Source organism: Acytostelium subglobosum (assembly GCF_000787575.1).
Source record: "Acytostelium subglobosum LB1 DNA, scaffold: scaffold18, whole genome shotgun sequence".
NCBI lineage: Eukaryota > Evosea > Eumycetozoa > Acytosteliales > Acytosteliaceae > Acytostelium > Acytostelium subglobosum.
Window position 1 is genome coordinate 498,666 of NW_012236515.1, and position 19,358 is coordinate 518,023.

The 19,358-nt window shown below is 44.7% G+C and overlaps 9 protein-coding genes across 9 annotated transcripts; 5 read left to right on the top strand and 4 right to left on the bottom strand.

The window, feature by feature from the left end:
• Positions 1-1,277: 1,277 nt before the first annotated feature.
• On the top strand, positions 1,278-2,129 carry SAMD00019534_085240 (hypothetical protein; the record flags this gene model as incomplete). The annotated part of the gene is made up of 1 exon (XM_012896415.1): positions 1,278-2,129. The coding sequence occupies one exon, from the start codon at positions 1,278-1,280 to the stop codon at positions 2,127-2,129; it is 852 nt and encodes a 283-aa protein (XP_012751869.1).
• Positions 2,130-2,211: 82 nt separating this feature from the next.
• Positions 2,212-7,234, bottom strand: SAMD00019534_085250 (hypothetical protein; the record flags this gene model as incomplete). Its single annotated transcript, XM_012896416.1, has 3 exons — positions 2,212-2,430; positions 2,492-6,051; positions 6,154-7,234. 3 exons carry the CDS (start codon positions 7,232-7,234, stop codon positions 2,212-2,214), a joined length of 4,860 nt encoding a protein of 1,619 aa, XP_012751870.1.
• A 931-nt stretch (positions 7,235-8,165) lies between these two features.
• SAMD00019534_085260 (hypothetical protein) lies at positions 8,166-9,010 on the bottom strand (the record flags this gene model as incomplete). Its single annotated transcript, XM_012896417.1, has 3 exons — positions 8,166-8,302; positions 8,419-8,765; positions 8,955-9,010. 3 exons carry the CDS (start codon positions 9,008-9,010, stop codon positions 8,166-8,168), a joined length of 540 nt encoding a protein of 179 aa, XP_012751871.1.
• Positions 9,011-9,941: 931 nt separating this feature from the next.
• On the top strand, positions 9,942-11,612 carry SAMD00019534_085270 (hypothetical protein; the record flags this gene model as incomplete). Its single annotated transcript, XM_012896418.1, has 2 exons — positions 9,942-10,022; positions 10,116-11,612. The coding sequence occupies 2 exons, from the start codon at positions 9,942-9,944 to the stop codon at positions 11,610-11,612; spliced, it is 1,578 nt and encodes a 525-aa protein (XP_012751872.1).
• A 344-nt stretch (positions 11,613-11,956) lies between these two features.
• SAMD00019534_085280 (hypothetical protein) lies at positions 11,957-13,642 on the bottom strand (the record flags this gene model as incomplete). Its single annotated transcript, XM_012896419.1, has 4 exons — positions 11,957-12,944; positions 13,021-13,295; positions 13,370-13,463; positions 13,524-13,642. The coding sequence occupies 4 exons, from the start codon at positions 13,640-13,642 to the stop codon at positions 11,957-11,959; spliced, it is 1,476 nt and encodes a 491-aa protein (XP_012751873.1).
• Positions 13,643-13,670: 28 nt separating this feature from the next.
• On the top strand, positions 13,671-13,877 carry SAMD00019534_085290 (hypothetical protein; the record flags this gene model as incomplete). The annotated part of the gene is made up of 1 exon (XM_012896420.1): positions 13,671-13,877. The coding sequence occupies one exon, from the start codon at positions 13,671-13,673 to the stop codon at positions 13,875-13,877; it is 207 nt and encodes a 68-aa protein (XP_012751874.1).
• An 860-nt stretch (positions 13,878-14,737) lies between these two features.
• Positions 14,738-15,518, top strand: SAMD00019534_085300 (hypothetical protein; the record flags this gene model as incomplete). Its single annotated transcript, XM_012896421.1, has 4 exons — positions 14,738-14,824; positions 14,919-15,116; positions 15,189-15,356; positions 15,417-15,518. The coding sequence occupies 4 exons, from the start codon at positions 14,738-14,740 to the stop codon at positions 15,516-15,518; spliced, it is 555 nt and encodes a 184-aa protein (XP_012751875.1).
• Positions 15,519-15,694: 176 nt separating this feature from the next.
• Positions 15,695-16,968, bottom strand: SAMD00019534_085310 (hypothetical protein; the record flags this gene model as incomplete). The annotated part of the gene is made up of 2 exons (XM_012896422.1): positions 15,695-16,448; positions 16,517-16,968. 2 exons carry the CDS (start codon positions 16,966-16,968, stop codon positions 15,695-15,697), a joined length of 1,206 nt encoding a protein of 401 aa, XP_012751876.1.
• Positions 16,969-17,597: 629 nt separating this feature from the next.
• SAMD00019534_085320 (hypothetical protein) lies at positions 17,598-18,105 on the top strand (the record flags this gene model as incomplete). The annotated part of the gene is made up of 2 exons (XM_012896423.1): positions 17,598-17,829; positions 17,897-18,105. Coding segments are annotated over 2 exons (441 nt in total), but the record flags the coding sequence as incomplete, so codon positions are not given.
• Between the last annotated feature and the right edge of the window lie 1,253 nt (positions 18,106-19,358).

A 19,358-nucleotide genomic window follows, 5' to 3' on the forward strand; every position in this document is an offset into this window, starting at 1 on the left:
GAGTGTCGCCCAATAATAGGCATCCAGGGTCTGAGATATTTCATCTAATTCGAATGAGTACATGTGTCACAATAACTGTCATTATTCACTGAACAACATCTGATCAGATGATGAGGTTGGCACTCATCTATTTTTTTTTTGGAATTGTCCCAGATAAACAATGAACTTCAAATAGTAATTCATGAATTTTTTTTAAAGATATTTTTATTTAGGTTATATCATCCAATTAACATGTAAATCATTTCTACTCTATCATACTAGTATTGTTATTAATAGTGATCAAATAATTATAAATATATAAATATATTAATATGGAGGATATTGGATTGTTGATGCCTACACCTTTGGTTGATGGGGCCGCTGCAGCGGCCAATAATGTATTCTCCGATGTCACATTACATTCCAATGATGGTCAAATATATGCAGCACACAGATGTATCCTAGCCATTCGAGTTCCTCACCTTGGCAACATGTTACAATTCAATCCAGATACACGTGAATATCAAATTGAACTCCCTCAACAACTATTGGATCCCATTTTTGAATGGTATGTATCTTTATCAATCAATCAATCAATAAGTTTCTTTGATCAGGAATAGTCCCCTACCCAAACCACCACTTCTCACTCTTCAATCAACAAATAAATCAATCAATCAATCAACAGGATATACAGGGACAATGTGCAAACGCTTCAATTTGATAATGATCCTACATTGTTATTCTCGTTGAATCTGTTGGCCGCGTCAACTATGTATGGAATTCAGGGGTTGGCTAATCTGTGCCAGCTGTTCATCCTTGACCATCTCAATGCACTACCCCTTGAACACTTGCTCATCTTCCAGACAGTGTTCAGAAACCTGAGGGGAGAGCATCCCAATTTATATCAAGCAATAGCTGAACAACTTGACAACTTGATCCCACCACAACCACAACTAGTTGCTCAACCTCTTCCCGAACCTGGTCAAATGTTTACGTACGAACCTGATGACAATGCGCCCATATGGAGAACCAATCTCCTATCATCCACAAATGGAGCTAATACGAGACCGGGTTTGCACACATGGATTTGGAGTACTCTCCTCCGTGATGCGGCTAATTATCATCCTGCGATTAATCAGTGGGTACCACCTGCAGGTCCACAAACAGCAACCAATGAGGAGTTACCACACCTTGCTGAGCCTGAGCCGAACCTTGCTGAACGACCGAGACCCGAGGTGTGGCTGTGTAATGGAAATTGCAACTCCATCAACTACGACAACTTCTATCAACAACAATGGATGGTTGGTGTCATCATGTCCTACCCAGTCAGTGACCAACATCTCATGCTCTCTGAAGACAACACGGAAATATCTCAAACATTCTCCAATGTTAAGAAACGTCTGTTGAGAGATGTAGACGAGATGACCAAACAGGGAATATTCCTGAGCGATATATTCCCGTACACCGGAGTTCCAAATGAACTAGGTGCACCACATCCTGGTAACGTGGAGCATGGCCAGGGGAAAGAGCTTCAAGCCCAGAGACTATTGATGGCATCGCCAAAGGTCATGGTAGTATGTGGAGCGTCCGCAAGACACGCAGTGGATCAGGTCATAAGGGCTCATAATGATTGGACCTTCCTCGACATGACCGAAACAATCGGATTTCCTTCATGTTTTGTTATTATCAATGGTCGCGCTACACTGATAATTGCTCAACCCAATCCAATAACGGATATTTCCTACGCCAACATTCGTACCAAATGTGGATATATCTTTGGAACAAGGGCTGCTCTAGTCCGTTCAATTCTCAATCGATCTCCATTTGTTGACCTACCAGTCCACCCGCCAGCCCTCATCCCCACACGAATCATCACAATCAACCCCAAATGCCCAGCCCCGATCCTCTACGCTAATGACAACTATGATGAGTTTGAATGGGAGGGTCCTCCAAGATTCCTTCAGTACCAAAATCGGAGTAGTGACACAGTTCACTTCATTACCAGAAGGGATCCATTGACAACCGCATGTGGCCACACCAAAATCCAAGACCTGGAACCAGCCCAAGAGGTGTATGAGAGGAACCACCCAAAGATGTGCGCCATATGCCCAACAACTTCCTCTCCATATTGGATACGTGGCCACAACTGATAAATCAAGCAATCAATCATTAATGTCCTGGTCCACAGTCATCAGGCATAGTTTATTAAACAATACATATTATACTTTAGAACTAATACTTTCCAAGACTTGTCATTTTCTTGAGATGGAACACTGCCAGACGTCCTGATGAGCGGTACTTGAAGTAATAGATGGCACCTGCTACAATGGCACATACAACTATAACAACCGGCACGACAATGGCAACAATGAGAACCCACCTCCTATCCGATGTACTACTTGCGGCGCACACAGGTTCCTTGCGACCCTCATTAAGATTTACAAGTACACTCTATAATGTGATTGTGTTAATACTTGGAAGTGATTGAATGATGTGATGTAAGGCAACTTACAAAGTCTGGATCAATATCAAGTTGTGTGAAGTAGGGTATCTCTACACCTATCTCAACTGTGGTAGTGTTGGATGAGATCTTCTTGTTGGATACTAGGGCTGGACGACCATCGACCATGACTGTGTTGGGGAATCGTCCAAACAGACTGAGTTGGTGAAGTGGAAGGACGACGTATCTGATGTCACTCTCAGTTCCAGAGAGGAATGGCAGGTCGCTGTTGTACTTGCATCCAGCCTCGCCACTGGCCTCCATCAACCATGTCAGCTGGAGACTGTTGAGCTTGGACTTGAATGGGTATCCTTTGAACGACACACCATACTTGACGGTGTTGGGTGCCAGTGTGACAGTCTCGTTGATCCATTGGAATGAGTCGGCGGACAAGTAACGCTTGAGTGTGACCTTGATGGTGCCAACTGCTCCTGATTGCTTGGGTGCTGTGTATTCATACACATTGTCCTCCTTCCTCTCGATGTCCATCTGATCAAAGAAGTGTTCGATTACCACATCGTTGTTGATGTTGATCTCGCGCAGTGACAGGAACTGGACCTTGAAGCTGGATGACTTGTATACCTTGACTGTTGTCGTTGTGCCATTGTCGTTGCTTTCGCTGTTGACCAACTCATCAAAGTTGTCAAAGGTCACTGTTGGCTGGTTGGTATCGCCCATGTGCACGCCCAGTGGGCTTGGCTTGTCAGCCGTGGGCAGTGGGGCTGCGACCTCGCAACCCGGTCCATTCCAGCCTGGGCCACACTGGCACAACATGGACACTGAGCAGGAACCTTTGTTCGAGCACAGGTTGTCCGGACTGTTGCTTGGACACTTGACCAACTTGCTGATGGAGCAGTCGATGCCAGTCCATTCGGTGCCACACACACATGTGCCATTCTTCAGACACAGGCCATTCTTTGCGGATGTGCAGTCATTCGGACAGAAGTAGACTGGGACATTCTGTTGTTGCTGTGCCTGGCCCTTGATCTCCACAAAGACTGGGTAGTCAACGGTGAGCATCTGAGTAAGGTTGATCAATGCCAATGTAGCGTTGAGTGGATTGTACTTGAATGGATATGGTACCTGAGTGCCATTGATGAGCATTGGTGCTTCGATGTTGTGGCGGCGACCTGAGCTGGCGCGGGAGTTGGAGCCGGGGATGGGGACGCCAGGTGGCACAACGTAGTAGACAGAGATGTTCAACTCGGTGAGCGTGTCCAGGTTGGAGCCAGTCAAGATGAAACTGTTGTCAGAGTACTTGACGATGGGCACGGGGTTGATCGAGACATTCTTGGCAGGCGATGGTGTGCCTGTTGGTGTGGCGGTCGTAGTGGTGGGACTTGGCGACAGTGTAATAACCGGCGTGCCATCATCATAGATGATCCTGTCAGGGAAGCTGCGAGCGGCGAGCATTGGGGCAGTCCATCCGCGCACATCACCACATACGCTGGCCAAGCCATTCACAGAGATGGTGCTGGCATTGAGGAAACGGCCAAAGTTGGGTGGTATCATGATGTTGCAAGTCATAGATGTATCGTTGACAAAGTCCATTGTGCATTGGAGTCCATCCAAGTACAGTGTCTCGTAGACAGACACCACTGGACGAGCAATCTTTGACAGGGGGATGACTCCATCGCTGGCCACGTTCATCGTGAACACCACATCGGCGCCGACGCGTGGATCGACCACACGTGGCGCAAAGTCAAACGAGGTGATTGAGGGTCCACTGCCCGTGGGAGTGTATGTTGTCGAGCTCTGTACCTTCCTCTCCTCTTGTAGCTCCGAGTCAATGATGGACCACTCTTGGCAATTGTTAAACACATCACATGCCTTGCTAACAAAGAAGCGACGGTTGTATGCGCCGCACAGGGTGTTTTGCTCAGTCACGTCGATCTGGAAGACGACGTCGTGTGAGTCGGCCAGGGGTGACAGGGACTCGACCCATGACACGGGCTGCATCGTGTCAAAGTGAGTGATCTCGACGTAGGCCAGGTCAGAGACGTCTGTCACTGTGGCCGTGACTGTGGTCACCATGCCCGATGTTGTGGCGGTCACTGACTCGACGACAGGCGGCTTTGAGTCGCCCATGTTGGCAACGTGGATCACTGCCGGATTAGGGTAGTTGCCATTATTGCGACCGAGCAGGAAGTTGAGCTCTTCGTGTGGGTAGTCGAACGATCCCTCACTGATGTCCATGTACAACGACAGCCTGCAAGTCGTGGACTTGAGGGTAAGTATGTCCTTGTGTTGCGTGCGGAAGAGCTTGAATTCAAGCTCGGTAGTGTCCTTAACCATGTCCAAAGTGCCCGATAGGTCGGGGTCATCGCAATCCAGATTGAGCTTGGGATCAAAGGGCACCGCGCTAGGCTTGAGCTGGGTGAACCAGAGCGAGATGTAGAATGTGTTGAGTGGCGCATTGTTGTTGTTGTCGTCGTAGTCGTAGTTGAGATGGAGATGCACGGGCACGGGTGTGGACTCATCGAATGGGAACTGGCATCGAACAAAGGGTACTTGGACTGGTGCCTTGGTGGCCGCATTGTAGTAGACGTCACCCGATGAGTATGATGATGGGTTGAGCAACTTGTCGACACAATGCAATGTGGCGGCGTAGCCACAGAATGGCTGGTTCATGATGAAGATGTGTGAGAACGTAGCATTCTTGAGGTCATTGCCCAACATGTCCTGGGCATAGAAGGTCTTGGTGTATGGTCCAACGGCCAGTTCACAACAATGTATTCCAGTCGCATCAAACATGGTGAAGGTGATCGTGGTGTTGCGAACTTGTTGCATGTCAATGATGAAGGAGTTGAGTGCGGGGCCAGACCTGTCGATACCGGCACTGGGGCTGCCGCTCAGCTGCGAGTACATCTTGTTCTGGTTTGCGGGTGAGTCGCCCACCTTGACAGTCGTCGTGAACAACACATCGGTGAGGGGTGGGATCAATGTCTGGTATTGTACGGTGCCTGTCACGAACGTGCCATCGACCAGGCCAAAGGGGTATCTCAGTTTCACGCCACCAGTTGCCGGCAACAACGTTTGATCGAATGTATGAGTGATGTCTGGGTAGGTCAGAGCTTCGAATGTCTGCCTGAGGTTGGTGTACTTGGTGTTGACAGTGATCACTTGTGGGCTGGGCTTGGTGTTGACACCCGAGGCGTAGTTGCTCAGGGCCACACTTAGTCCATCACGGTAGCCCAATGGGAGGTCATTGTTGATTGCAATGGCCGTGTCCACTGTGTATGTCTGAACACGACCCTGGAGATTGAATAGCTCCAGTGTGACGTTGCACAGCAGGCTGGAGCCCACCTCACGCAAGAGTACCTTGGGAACAGTGACAATGAACTTCAACTCATTGTCGCTGACACAGTGTGAGAGTGGATCGTCCTCGATATGGATGATAGTCTTGTCGATCCTCACCACATAGGACATCAACAATGAGCATTTGTACATTGGTTGAGTGACTGACACCTTGAACTCTGACACGAATGGTGGCAAGGGTGGCATACCAGTTGTAGGGTACTCCAATTGCATGGCCTGGGTCTCGGCATCGATTGCTGGTGTGCTCAGGACAGCTGTTACATTGTGATTGTTTGTTAGTATATATGAGAGCGGGGATGGTGGGCTGGGGCTGGGGCTGGGGCTGGAATAGTCCCCCCAGACGATCAAACACTTACTTCCTGTACCATAATTAATGTCGGCAATACGATTGTAGCTTCCATAGGCAAAGGTAACTTGTTGATTTTGATTGGTGGATATAACCTTGAAAATGGAGTAGGTGACGTTCTCATTGAGGTAGATGATTGGCGCATCAGGGATGAGTGGCGTGGTCAGATACTCCTGGTTATATGGCTCAAGCATGTATCCCTCGGACGATGGAGAGCGAGGGCCGCCCTCAGTCTTGTTGGTGCACACCAATGAGAAGACGACCGACTCGGGGATACCTGCGTTGAACGGGTACTTTGTGTACAGCGAGCTCACATCGGGAACATAGGGGGCCGCGGCCTCACAGATGATCTTGTCACTGGTGGGCTTGGCCGGCGACTCGTTCTTGTAGGCATCGCTCACTGTGATCATTGTGGCGTTGGCCACCTCGACGCCAAGTGTTCCAAAGAACACGCCATTGGTGTAGTTGCCAGCCACCAGTTGTAGAGGCTTCGTGTTGAAGTAGCCAGACATTAGCCACGCGCTGCCAAGTCCATACACATTGTCTGTGGCTTCCATGAAGGTTTGGACATTACATAGACCGCGGTCTTCACCTCCTGGCGACCTTAGCGAGAGGAATCGGCGACCCTCTGGGGTGGCCTCATACTCGCCGCCAAACTGAGTCTTTTGGAGCACGGCCGCTTGCTTGTCGACAAACGTGAAGTTGAGTCGCGGGTTGCCCGTGGTGAGGGCGGTCAGATCGTCGGCTGGCGTGGCCGATCGGTACTTGATATTGAGTTGCGCGGGTGTGATGGTGAAGGACGCGCCCTCGGCAGGGGGCGTCGGGCCGGCGTCTGGGGTGAGTGGTGCGGGCAACTCTGTCGGTGCGCTCGACGAGCAGTTGAGCGAAGCGTCACATATCAACTTGATGGTGAAGCCTGAGTAGTAGTATGTGTACTCTGAGACGTCGGCAATGGGCGCGGTGGCATAGACCACGTCGAGGAACTGCGTGGCGGCAGTCAAGTAGAGTGTCCTCGTAGGATTTGAGTTGGCCACATGTACGTATGTTGGCTCGTTAGTTCCGACTGTTGTGGAGACAATGGCAGTGGTCATGATTATGACCATCACCACGAGGTGACGGTAAGTGGTAGTTGTAGCCATCATGTGTCCTCCTCCTTCTTTCTTTCTTATATATTATGTTATATATTCGATGAATAGTTAGTTAGGTGTCAACTGATGACTGACTGATTGGCTGAATGTCTGACTGATTGACACTCATGATATATCGGTAGGTGGTGTACATGCTCGCGTGGATGTGTGAAGGGCCACGTCCGCGCCTCTTGGCAAACGTCAACACTCACGAACACATGAATATCCTACATGATCTGTTCTAGGAGAATGACAAAAACGATCATGATCGATGTCAAGCAAGGCCTGACAAATGGGGCCTTTGGGGTCAAGCGGTGTGTGCCACCTGACTGATCACCAGTTTTTTGAACCAAATCAGGAATCCCATGTGCAAAAAAGTTGTCGATCGTACAACAATCCAAGAATGGGCTGAACTCCTTTGAGTTAAGCATGGACGCCTAGAGACACGCTTTACTTCAAGTTAATGTCAGCCTGAATGACATGCTTGGCAATTCGTCCTGTAACTCCAATCCAATGATGATCACCACCACCACCAGATTGGGAAATGACGCTGATCCTGGAAAATGACTGGATGGGATAATGATGTGCTGTGGACTTGGAGGAATGTTCCAGGATCTCATGAATACGACTGTTCTTGACTGGTATTTGGTTATTTCTCTAGAGAGTGGATACTTTATTAATAATAATAATAATAATAATATAATAATACAAGCTTAAGGTTGCAGGATGTATACATCAATGTACATTCTGTCCAAATTGTTTGTTGTTGATTAAATACGGGGATGTGGATGGATGGAGGATGTTTGGTGGAGATCTATGTATATGTATATGTTGAGTTGCAGAGTGCGCCTGTTGACAGATGCTATTAATAATACTGCCATTTGTTGTCCGCCGTCTAATCGTCATCACTGTCATCAGCAACCATGTCTGCGTGGAACTGTGAGTGTGATGTGACTGACTTCTTTGCTGTGCCAGGGTCCTGCTCATCATCATCATCGTCGTCGGCAAAGTCCTCTGGGTTGAACTTGAGTGCTGTTATTGATTGATTGATTGATTGATTGATTGATTGATTGATTGATTGATTGATTGATTGATTGAGTATGTGTCAGTGAGTGGACGACTTAGCCTTGGCTCGACGCAATACATACCAAGCTGTGCCTGCTGGATGAGTGATCTCATCTCGGCAGACTTGGCAAGACCAAGAGCGTTCTGCTTGGAGTTGTTGCAGATGGACACGTCGCCACCCTTCTCAATGAGGAGCTCGGCGATGTTGGTGTTGTTGTACCAGACGGCCTTGTGCAATGGTGTCTCACCGGCACGATTCTGGATGTTTGCGCTGGCGCCCAAGTCCAGCAGACGCTTGCAACACTCCAAATGCTTAAATGTTGCGCTGTAATGTAATGGAGTGTTTCCCAATGCATCCGTTATATTTGCGTTGAATGTCTTATTCTTCAATCTCTGTTGATAGAACTCCTCCAACATTGTAATGTGATTCCTAATATTGTTTGTTTGAATATGTTAGGGACTCCCTTTGATCATCACATGTCGTCCGTCACTCATTCATTTATTCATTCATTCAATCAATCATATTCAATCAAATCATGAATGACATCCTGATTGATTGATTGATTGAGTGATGGATGTATGTTTCATTCAAACAATGATTGATTGATGGATGACATACTTCTTTGCCGAGGCAAATATGATTCCATCTTCGAATATTTCTTCTTCCTCAGTCATATCTCTCTATCTTTATCTCTTTGGTATATATATATATATATATATAATATTAATTAGTAAGTATAAAGTGTTAATAAACCCTCAATCAATAATGTATAACACCCTTCACTTCATCCATCACTTCATTTTACTTCATCTAACACAACAAACAAGTCATTCATTCACATAAACTTTATTGCGTTGTTTAGATTAGTGAGTTTTGGTTTTTTTCATCCAACACAACAACGATGGGTGAAAGATTGGTCCTTTTGCAAAAACGGGACTTCCAAAATGATCAAACCTGATAGTGGTCTTTTCTGTGGGACCTATGATCATCACTAGACCTTTTCAAAAAAATCTAATAATAAGTATTTAATTTGAATTATATTCAAGATAAAAGTGAAGAAGAAGGGGTGTGTGGTTCTCTATCTTCTTCAACTATGTGATAAAGTTGCTATGTTGTGTTGATACTGAAGAACCGAGTAACCTTAGCTACCCCAACAAAATCATCTCTAGACGATCGACACTCATTATCATTCATTCACACATACATAAATAAATATTACCTCCTGTTATATATATATTACTATATATCTTCATTCAAGACGAACACCCTCCAAAACAAACATTCTGTCGTCTCTCCCTCATCACTTCATTCACATCAACCCTCGTTCATCACTATCCATCATCATTCAATCAATCAATCAACCACAGGTATGTGTAAATGAACAGTCACACACATACACTGGCCTTGGGTAGCGGTGGGGTTGTCGATCAATCAATCAAAGACGACACCACACTCACTCACCCACCACCACCCAAGGCCTCACTTCTGAAACAAACAATGTAGTTCTGACACTCTATTCATTCTTTACATTTGTATAGTACACATAAAATAGAGACAATCTAGAAGTAATAATACACAAATATGTTGTCAACATCAATCCGTCAAATGTATAGAGTGTTGGGTACCTCCTCAGCCAACTCAATCGGTATCCAGGCACGCCTGTTCTCAACTGGCGCCAACAATGATGTAAGTCCAGATGAGTGGCTACGACCACAGCCACGGTTACACACTCTATTGCCAACCCATACTAATTCAAACATATACAATGAACTTACTTAGAACTATAAGCCACCATCATGTGTCAAGGAGGAGACACCAGTGGCAAAGAACGGAAAGAGCAATGGTACTGTAGAGACAAAGACTGACGAGGAGATTATATCGATGGTCGATAAGGGAGAGATCCAGCCACATAACTTGGAGACACGTCTGCCAGGCAACTACACACGTGCCGTACACATCCGTCGCAGACTGCTAGCCCGTGACTTGAACAAGGAGCACAAGCGCGCATTGCACGCACAGGCTGTGGTGGCTGCCGCCGAGAAGGCTGCCGCCTCCGGCGAGGACCCCTCCAATATCCCCGCCGTGCCCGCACCAAACTCATCCGAGGTGGACTTTGACCGCGCCCTCAACAACCTGCCACTGGACCACTACGACTACACCAAGGTGCTGGGCGCCTGCTGCGAGAACATCATTGGCTACATCCCCATCCCCGTCGGTGTCGCTGGTCCCCTGCTCCTGGACGGTAAGCTCGTCTCTATCCCTATGGCCACCACTGAGGGCTGTCTCGTGGCCAGCACACACCGTGGCTGCAAGGCCATCACCAAGTCGGGCGGTGCCCGCTCGGTCATTCTCCAGAACGGCATGACCCGTGCACCAGTCTGCCGCTTCCCATCGGTGACACGTGCCGCCGAGCTCAAGACCTGGATCGAGACCCAGGAGAACTTCTATCAGATCGCCACCGCCTTCAACTCCACATCGCGTTTCGCCCGTTTGAAGAGCATCAAGATCGTCATGGCCGGCCGTCTGGTGTACCTGCGCTTCAAGTCCAGCACCGGAGACGCCATGGGCATGAACATGGTCAGCAAGGGTGTGGAGAAGGCTCTCGAGGTGATCCAGGAGTACTTCCCAGAGATGGAGGTCCTGTCACTTTCGGGCAACCTCTGCACTGACAAGAAGCCATCGGCCACCAACTGGTTGGACGGTCGTGGCAAGTCCGTCGTTTGCGAGGCCACCATCAGTGGTGACATTGTTCGCGACGTCCTCAAGACCACCGTGCAGTCCCTGTGCAGCCTCAACATTGACAAGAACCTCATCGGTTCGGCCATGGCCGGCTCCATTGGAGGCTTCAACGCACACGCCTCCAACATTGTCACAGCATTGTTCATCGCCACCGGTCAGGACCCAGCCCAGAACGTCGAGTCCTCCAACTGTATCACTCTGATGGAGCCCTTCAACGATGGCAAGGACCTCTACATCTCTGTGACCATGCCCTCGATCGAGGTTGGCACTGTCGGCGGTGGCACGCACCTTCCCGCCCAGTCTGCCTGTCTGGACCTGCTCAAGATCCGTGGCGCCAACGTCGAGCGTCCCGGCGCCAACTCTGAGCAGCTCGCCCGAGTAGTTGCCGGCGCTGTTATGGCTGGTGAACTTTCCCTGATGTCTGCGCTCGCCGCCGGACATTTAGTTCGAAGTCACCTCCAGCACAACAGAAAGGCTGAACCAAAGCCCCAAGCCGACACTATTTCAATGAGCCACAACCTTCCACACTCTGACTAAGGCGTCTAGAGCCCCTTGTCCAACCCTCATTCATTCATTCAGTCCGGACTCATTAGCATGACAACAACAAACAATCCCCTATCCCCTATCCCCTATACCCTTCCTATCCCCTTGCCTCCAACCCTTACCCTACTACTACTCTTGCCTCCATCCAACCCTTATCCATTACCCATTACCCATTACCCTAGCTAGCTGTCTGCCAACGGTGTACCTCTCTCTCATTTATAACCATACCCAATAAACTAGTGATTAGGAGGAGACTGTTCCAAACAGTTTATCAACCAAACCAAGCCACGTCGCCTCATCCAGTCTTGTTATGTTATGTACATGAGTTGCCACAAAAGTCAACCACTTGTGTATTGCTCTCTTCTCGAGTCGAGACCAATGTCGTCTATACATCTTTGATCACTTCGCCTCGGTTGTTGATAAGGTGAGACATTGAGATTGACTTGAACGGTGGAGTCATAGTGTTCTGCTTCCTGCTCTTCCTCCAACTCCTCGCCATTGACACTGTACTCATCATCACTGCTGCCCGATGAGCTACTACATGTGCTGTAGCTCTCGGACAAGTATGTTGGGCCAATGTCAATGTCGTTGAATACATGTGTCATCGAGTCCTTGCTCTCAATGACGCGGTCAGGTGATGAGGTTGAGGAAGAGGAGTCAATGTGTTGTACATGTCCTGATGTCGCACCTGGCAGCTCCCTGCGAATGTCTGGAAGATGAACTGCGACACGATCCACATCGTTCAACAGTTGTTGGTAGTCATCTGCGCCAAGTGTCTCCTTATTGCTCGTGATCCATCGATAAATGGTATCACATGATTCATTGATGTTGTCCACATGATCGATAAGTTGGGCAACATTTGGTGCGTTTCCAGTGGCAGCAGTCGCGACAGCTGGTGTCTGTTGAGGAAGGAATTGTACATTATTTAAAGAGTTGACACGTTGTAGTACTTGTTGTTGTGTATAAACAGTCTCTGATTTCCGACTCTGACTTTGATTGAGGGAAGATGAGGATGATGTAGATGATGATGTTGTTGATTGTGTCTCTATTGCGCTATTGTACATTTGTATCAGTTGTCGTACTGATGCTCGGATGTTCTTGTTGTAGGCCACTGGCTGCATCACCATCTTGGTGGGCAGTCTACTCAGCGAGTCATCTGTCGTTGAGCTACTGAAATGCAGATCCTGCAACTTAATATTCGGCTTTGTCAACATATTATGCAGTGCCTTAAAGTTGATTGGATTATACTTCTTGGTCATTACATATGGAAGTAGTTGGAGTGACTTCTTCCTGTCCTCCTTGAATGCTCCAAAGATCCTGTTTTGTCTGGATTATGATGATGATGACAGTCAGTTGAGCGTGTCGCCAAGGTGTAGCCCCCTTGAGAAGATAGACTACTTACACTCCGAGTGAGACTAGCTTGGAGTAGATTGTGTCACATTGTGCCTCGGTGTCTGTTCTGAAATGGAAGGTGCGTACTCCATTCCTAAGGAAGAGATGGCTTGGTTCCAATTGTTTGACGGTGAGTCCCTTCAATGGTATTACATTCACTGGTAGTGTTGAGTCCTTCTTCTTGAAGCAACTAATATGTAATTGTTCAATTTCGAACCATCTATGTGACCATTTGACCTTTCCCTTCTTCTGGACTGCCCCTTGGTATAGCTTGACCTCGAGGAACTGAGTGTCCATGGACAGTATAGTTAGTATCATTGATTGAATGTTTGAATGATTGATTGAGGGTGGGCACATACCGGACATGCTACCAACAATGGATTACGTTTGATATCAATAATGATCCTATTCAATTCAACTCTTTCAACATTGTTTGAACTATATATAGTGTATCTAGATTGATTGGAATGGTTAGATACATTGACCAGAGAGTTGGACAACTCTATAACATACGTTTTGGGCTCTGAAGTGTTAATTGTAATGAGAGTTGGATCGAATGGACAGAGGAGTGGCTCAAGTAACTGATTGAAAAGGATGGCTTTGAGTTGTTTGCCACGTCTACTAACAATCATCTTATGATTGAGATAGTCAAATTGGAGAATGAATGCTCTCATTCTCTTCTTGGTGAGCACGTATACACAGAATCTAATGATTCCAGTTCTCTCCACAGACAATTCATTATCTTTGTTTGTTGTTGCTGTTGTTGACGCCGTAGCATTGACTGAGGCTGTTGCTGTGGCTGTTGTTGCAGCAGTCATTGCCATCGTAGTAGTATGTAACATGGTTGCCTGTACATCATTGGCATGACTCTGATGATGAATAGTCGTCATTGTAGCCATGTTTGATTGAATTGAATATCTTTGTTATAAGTAATATCTTTTAATAATGAATTGGATGACAAGTGTTGTTGTTGTTGTTGCAATGATGCTAAGATCTGCCCGTTCAATTTCACCGAGATGGGCTGATGTGGTTGGTGGGTGGGTGACGGCAACGAATGAATACAACAGTGTTGTGTGTGTGTGTTTGTTCAAAGAATATGTGTTTACGTGTCTTAAGTCATTAATTATCTTATTTATATGTACAATACTGTATATTTAAGGTAATGAAACAATATGTTTAATAAATGATCTTAGTTGGGATATTTATTGATTTCAAATCAAAATGGTACCGTACCCGATGAGTGTTGGAAGTTTTAGGGGTTCGGTATTTAGTCTGCAATTAAGTCGAGTCGGTCTCCGAATTGTGACTCAATAAATGGGTCTCTTGAACATCGTCCGAGTTGGATTTGAATTGGGAAAAGGAATAATTATCTTATTATTTACAAATAAGGTAATTTTTAATATATTTGTTTGGACCGAAACAACGGGGTTTTTGAACGTGTGTGTTCTGTGAACTTGACAGCCCCGCAACCTTTTATGGACATATATGATTATAACACACATTCTCTCTCTTCACTCTCTCTTAGTTCAATAACACACAGCTATCTATTAGATGTTGTTGTTGCTTGTTTTTAACCAGAGTGTTGTTGGGTGAATGGTGGATGGAGGGAAAGAAGATGATGAAGTGGGTGCATTGATTGAGTTCATTCAATTTACTTACTACTACTTGATAAGAGAGAGATAAAGATATAAATAGAGTGATTATTAATAATAACTTGAATTGAGATCATGTCAAACTCAAAGCCTCAGACTATAGTAGATGCTGCCACATCGTGGTACATGAGAAAGTTGAAGAATAATCCTGTTCCGACAAAGGTATGAATGAATGAATGAATGAATGTTTGAATCAATCACTGAATGATGAGGGCTGGCATGATGCTGATTATCGATATGGTTACTACTACTACAGGCTTTGACATCGGCTTCAATCGCTTTCTTCTCAAACTTGATTGCTCAACGTGTTGTGGAGAGAAGAAGAGTGGACTGGTCCAGAGTGATCAAGTTTGCTATCTGGGGACTAGTCTCTTCACCAATCAGTCATTATTGGTATATAGTACTTGATCGACTCTTTAGGAATATCAAAGACAAGTATCAAGTCTATGGCAAGGTATGTTTAAGCGCGTATCCCGAGAGGGAGTTAGGACATGTTAACCCTTACATTTGTCATCAAACCAAACAGATCATTGTAGATCAACTGATCTATGCACCATTCATCAACATACTGTTCTATGTCGTGACATCATTGTTGGACAGGAAACCAAACGCGATCATTTTGAAGTTGTACTTTAGCCTCTTGCCAACACTCAAGGAGAACTGGAAGATATGGCCAATCGCTCAGATTATCAATGTATGTTTAGTGTAGCATGTAGCATCATGATTAGGTGATCCTAACACAATCAATCAATAGTTTACATACACTCCTCCACATTTGAGAGCAATGTTCACATTCTTTATTGAGTTCATTTGGTTCATCATGCTCTCTGTTGTGTCCAAGAAGAAGGTTGAGTAGACACTCACATCAGGATCATCATCATCTACATCAATCAATCAATCAATTAACCAACCAGACGGACGGCCAAGGTTGGCTCAGACCATACACTCGCGCAATCAATCAACCAATCAATCAAACATAGTTCATCTATATTTTCTGTATTAAAGTATCCTTCTCTATTCTTTCTTGTCGATTCAACCTAACCTTTCTTCTTCCTTTGTTGTTCGGATGACGAATGGTATCATCTTTGTAGTCCTGGTACAAAGACGATGTTCCCAATGCTTCTTTGTCTCATCGATCAGAATCTTCTCCAACGACACCAAGTGATTGGAGCTTATTCCTTCTGATTTGACGGTGGACACTGGTAGTTGTTGATCAATATACTCGGTCAACTGTTGCTGTCCAATGCTGGATACGACGATAAAGGTATGGTTGGCAGGCAGCGACACTCTACTAAAGTCATTTGGTCGAGTTGAGGGCGCAGAGAGCGCGCCGTCGAATATTGCATCGAGCTGGCCCATGTCTGCAGCATTTCCAGCTTCGATAATGAACATTGCTCGCTTGCATTTCTTGTTGACATCGGTCACCATCCTGTTTATCGCCTGCAGGTCGCTCTTGTCCAAAGGCGCTGGGCGCACCAGACATTCGTTGCTGTCCACCTTGAACAGGTCGTGATAGAACTGATTGAGGAGTTGGTCAATGTCATTCTTGCTGTTGGCCGGTGCCGACAGATGAATGGACAGTGGCTTAGAGGCGGCACGTCTACGTAGTGGCGCATAATGACTTTGGAATTGTTGGATCAGCTGTTCAGTGCCGATACCAATGTTGAGCGGTGCATTATCATCGCGGAACAAAGTAGTTTGATATCGATTATGTTTGTCCACCAGTGCTTGATTGAATGTTGTGATTTGGATTGTAGGCGGCAATGACCAAACTTGTTTGATCAATCTGGATTGATGGATGGATGGGTCAGTCAGGACTGCCAATCAATCTCAATGGACCTCACAAACACTTACGTCTCTTGTGTACTTGATGGTGTTGTTAGAACCATGCCAACTATAAAAGCTACAAATACTGATAATATTAAGACAATGGCATACGTTCCGCACTTGTTATTTGATGTCTGTTGTTGTAGTTGTAGTAGTTGTTGATGGGGGACATCGACATCATCTTCATAATAAACATCATCATGGTCTTCAACAAGATTATCGATATCATTGACAGCATCATCAACAACATGACCATCTACATTATTCTGTTTATCATTGATATTATTATCATCATTATCATAATCTAGATCTGTATCAAGTTGCTGTGAATCACTGCCCAATGACACTGTGGTAACATTATCTTCATCATCTTCTTCATTCTCTCCATCATCATCATCACCATCGTTGACTCGTTGATTATCATTGACCTTATTATTATTATAATGACCATTGTTGTTGATGTCACCATTGACTACCATTGATTGCAATGGTTGTTGAGTAGTTGATGCAATGGCGTTTGTTTGTACATCATTATCTGTATCAAATGATAAGCCATTTATATTCGTTCGCTTTGACATGTTATACTGTTGATCTATTGATCATCTGATCAGATAATTGAATGATTATAACATTGGTGAAGTTCAAACAAAACATCCCACCACAGTAACCTTTGCACTACTTTTTGGTCAAGTCCCAACAACATTTAAAATATAAATATAATTAAAGGAGGTTTCATTGGTGGACCATACAAGACACATTAAAACAAGAATTACTTTATATAAATATTATTATATTTATAACAAACAAATGTATACTTGTTGGGTTGTCCAGTAATGTTCAAACTATCTTTGGAAAAGGAGACATCAACAACGTGGGGTGATTTTATCTAAAATTCACTGAATCAAAGGAGAAACCCGAATTTCTGTCACAATTCAAACAATATCCTTGTCGGCAACATTAAGTGATCATTTGAATGGTTATCTTTAAACATTATATTGTAATACAAATAATATCAACAACTATATTATATTTATATCTACCTTGTATCATATATATATTTAAATAATAAGAAATGGCTACATTAAATACATTTAGTAATAATAATAAAGCAGTTTATAGAATAATGAGTGACCTGAAACAAATAAGTGATCAATCACCGGATGGAGTATCAGCAGCTCCAAGTGATAAGAGAAATTTATTGAATTGGACTGCAACAATAGTAGGACCTGATGAAACACCTTTCGAAGGAGGTATCTTCAACCTCTCAATATCATTCACAGAGCATTATCCAGAGCAACCTCCAAAGATAAAATTCACCACCGATATATTTCATCCAAATGGTAAATATACAATATTAATATTAAGTTGGAGTTGAATATTCATCAATCATTACTGACCCTTTCATAGTTTATCCAGATGGATCAATATGTTTGGATATATTGACCACAAGATGGTCACCTGTACATACTTTATACTCAATTTTGACATCTATTCAATCATTGTTGACTGATGAGAACCCAGATTCACCGGCCAATCCTGAGGCTGCCAACCTCTACATCAGTGATCGCAAAGCTTACCGAAGAAGAGTTAGACTTTATGTGGAGAGAAGCTCAAACTTCTAGGAAATGATGATAATGATTTGTGAGGTGGCACCTCTCTTATACATATTGTAATATTTTATTAAAAGAATGGAAACAATTTGTTGTTCCATCGCATTCAAATGTTTGGTCAGTCAATCAAATACACTTGAGTTTTCACTTCATTTTTGATCACAACACAACTATTATACTGTTCATCAACCAACCAAATCATTAACAATAATCAGTGATACAAATACTACTATTATTAATATATCATCAACATGTTAACTTTGATCCAGTCAAATATTATTGTGTCTGTGTTGACGAACAGAGTGCTACTTAGGATAATCTCAGCAAAGATTAGAAAGATACATATTGATCAACAAGGTAGATATTTATTCAATACAATCAATAGTTTGGTAATCAAGAACACTTGGGTGATGTACCTATACAAATATCAACATTGGACCGATTGTAGTATCATCTTGAAGAACAAGCATTATGGATTGTTACGCGATCGTATCAAGTGTGGTCTGCACATTGATGCTCCAGACAATTTAACTATAGTGTTAGTGGTAGGCAGTGATATTGACAACTACACATTCGACTTGCTCTACACTCGATTTCAGAGATGCTTCCACGCCATCGGCAATCTGCTAAACGATTCAATCCAGTCTGGAAACCTCCACATTACCCGAACACTACTTCTCAATCATTCACAATCTCAGCCCAATGAATATGGAAAAAGATTGTGGCAGTCGGCCATTGACAGCAAGAGTATTAATATGATCAAGTTACTACTGGAGTTTGGATACATCGACATGGAAAGGGTCGATCATACTGAGTTTACAAAGAAAATCATATCTACCCACTCCAGCACTTTGATCAGATATATGTTAGGTGATCAATCATTCTCCAACGATCTACCTTTGATGATCAGATCACTGGCACCCAAGCACTTACAGGATATTCTCTTGACAGGGGACCTCGAGCTCTTTGATATTTTGTTGCCAAACACAAGCATGATAGTTGTCCAAGTACCAAAGGTTGACATAATCACAAATGTTCAAGTCCTTAAGAATGCAACGTCATTGGAGCAACATGTAGAGCACTTTGAGCGCATGATTCAATACAGGTTGATTGATAGAGAAATGATCACTGATCAGATGGTCAACTCATCACTCACCAAGTCAAGAAGTTGTGTCCATGGAATACCTGGCTTATTGTGTGACCCAATGGACATCAGTGAAGGGTACCTACTGACCATCGTCAAACTCCTACTTATTGTC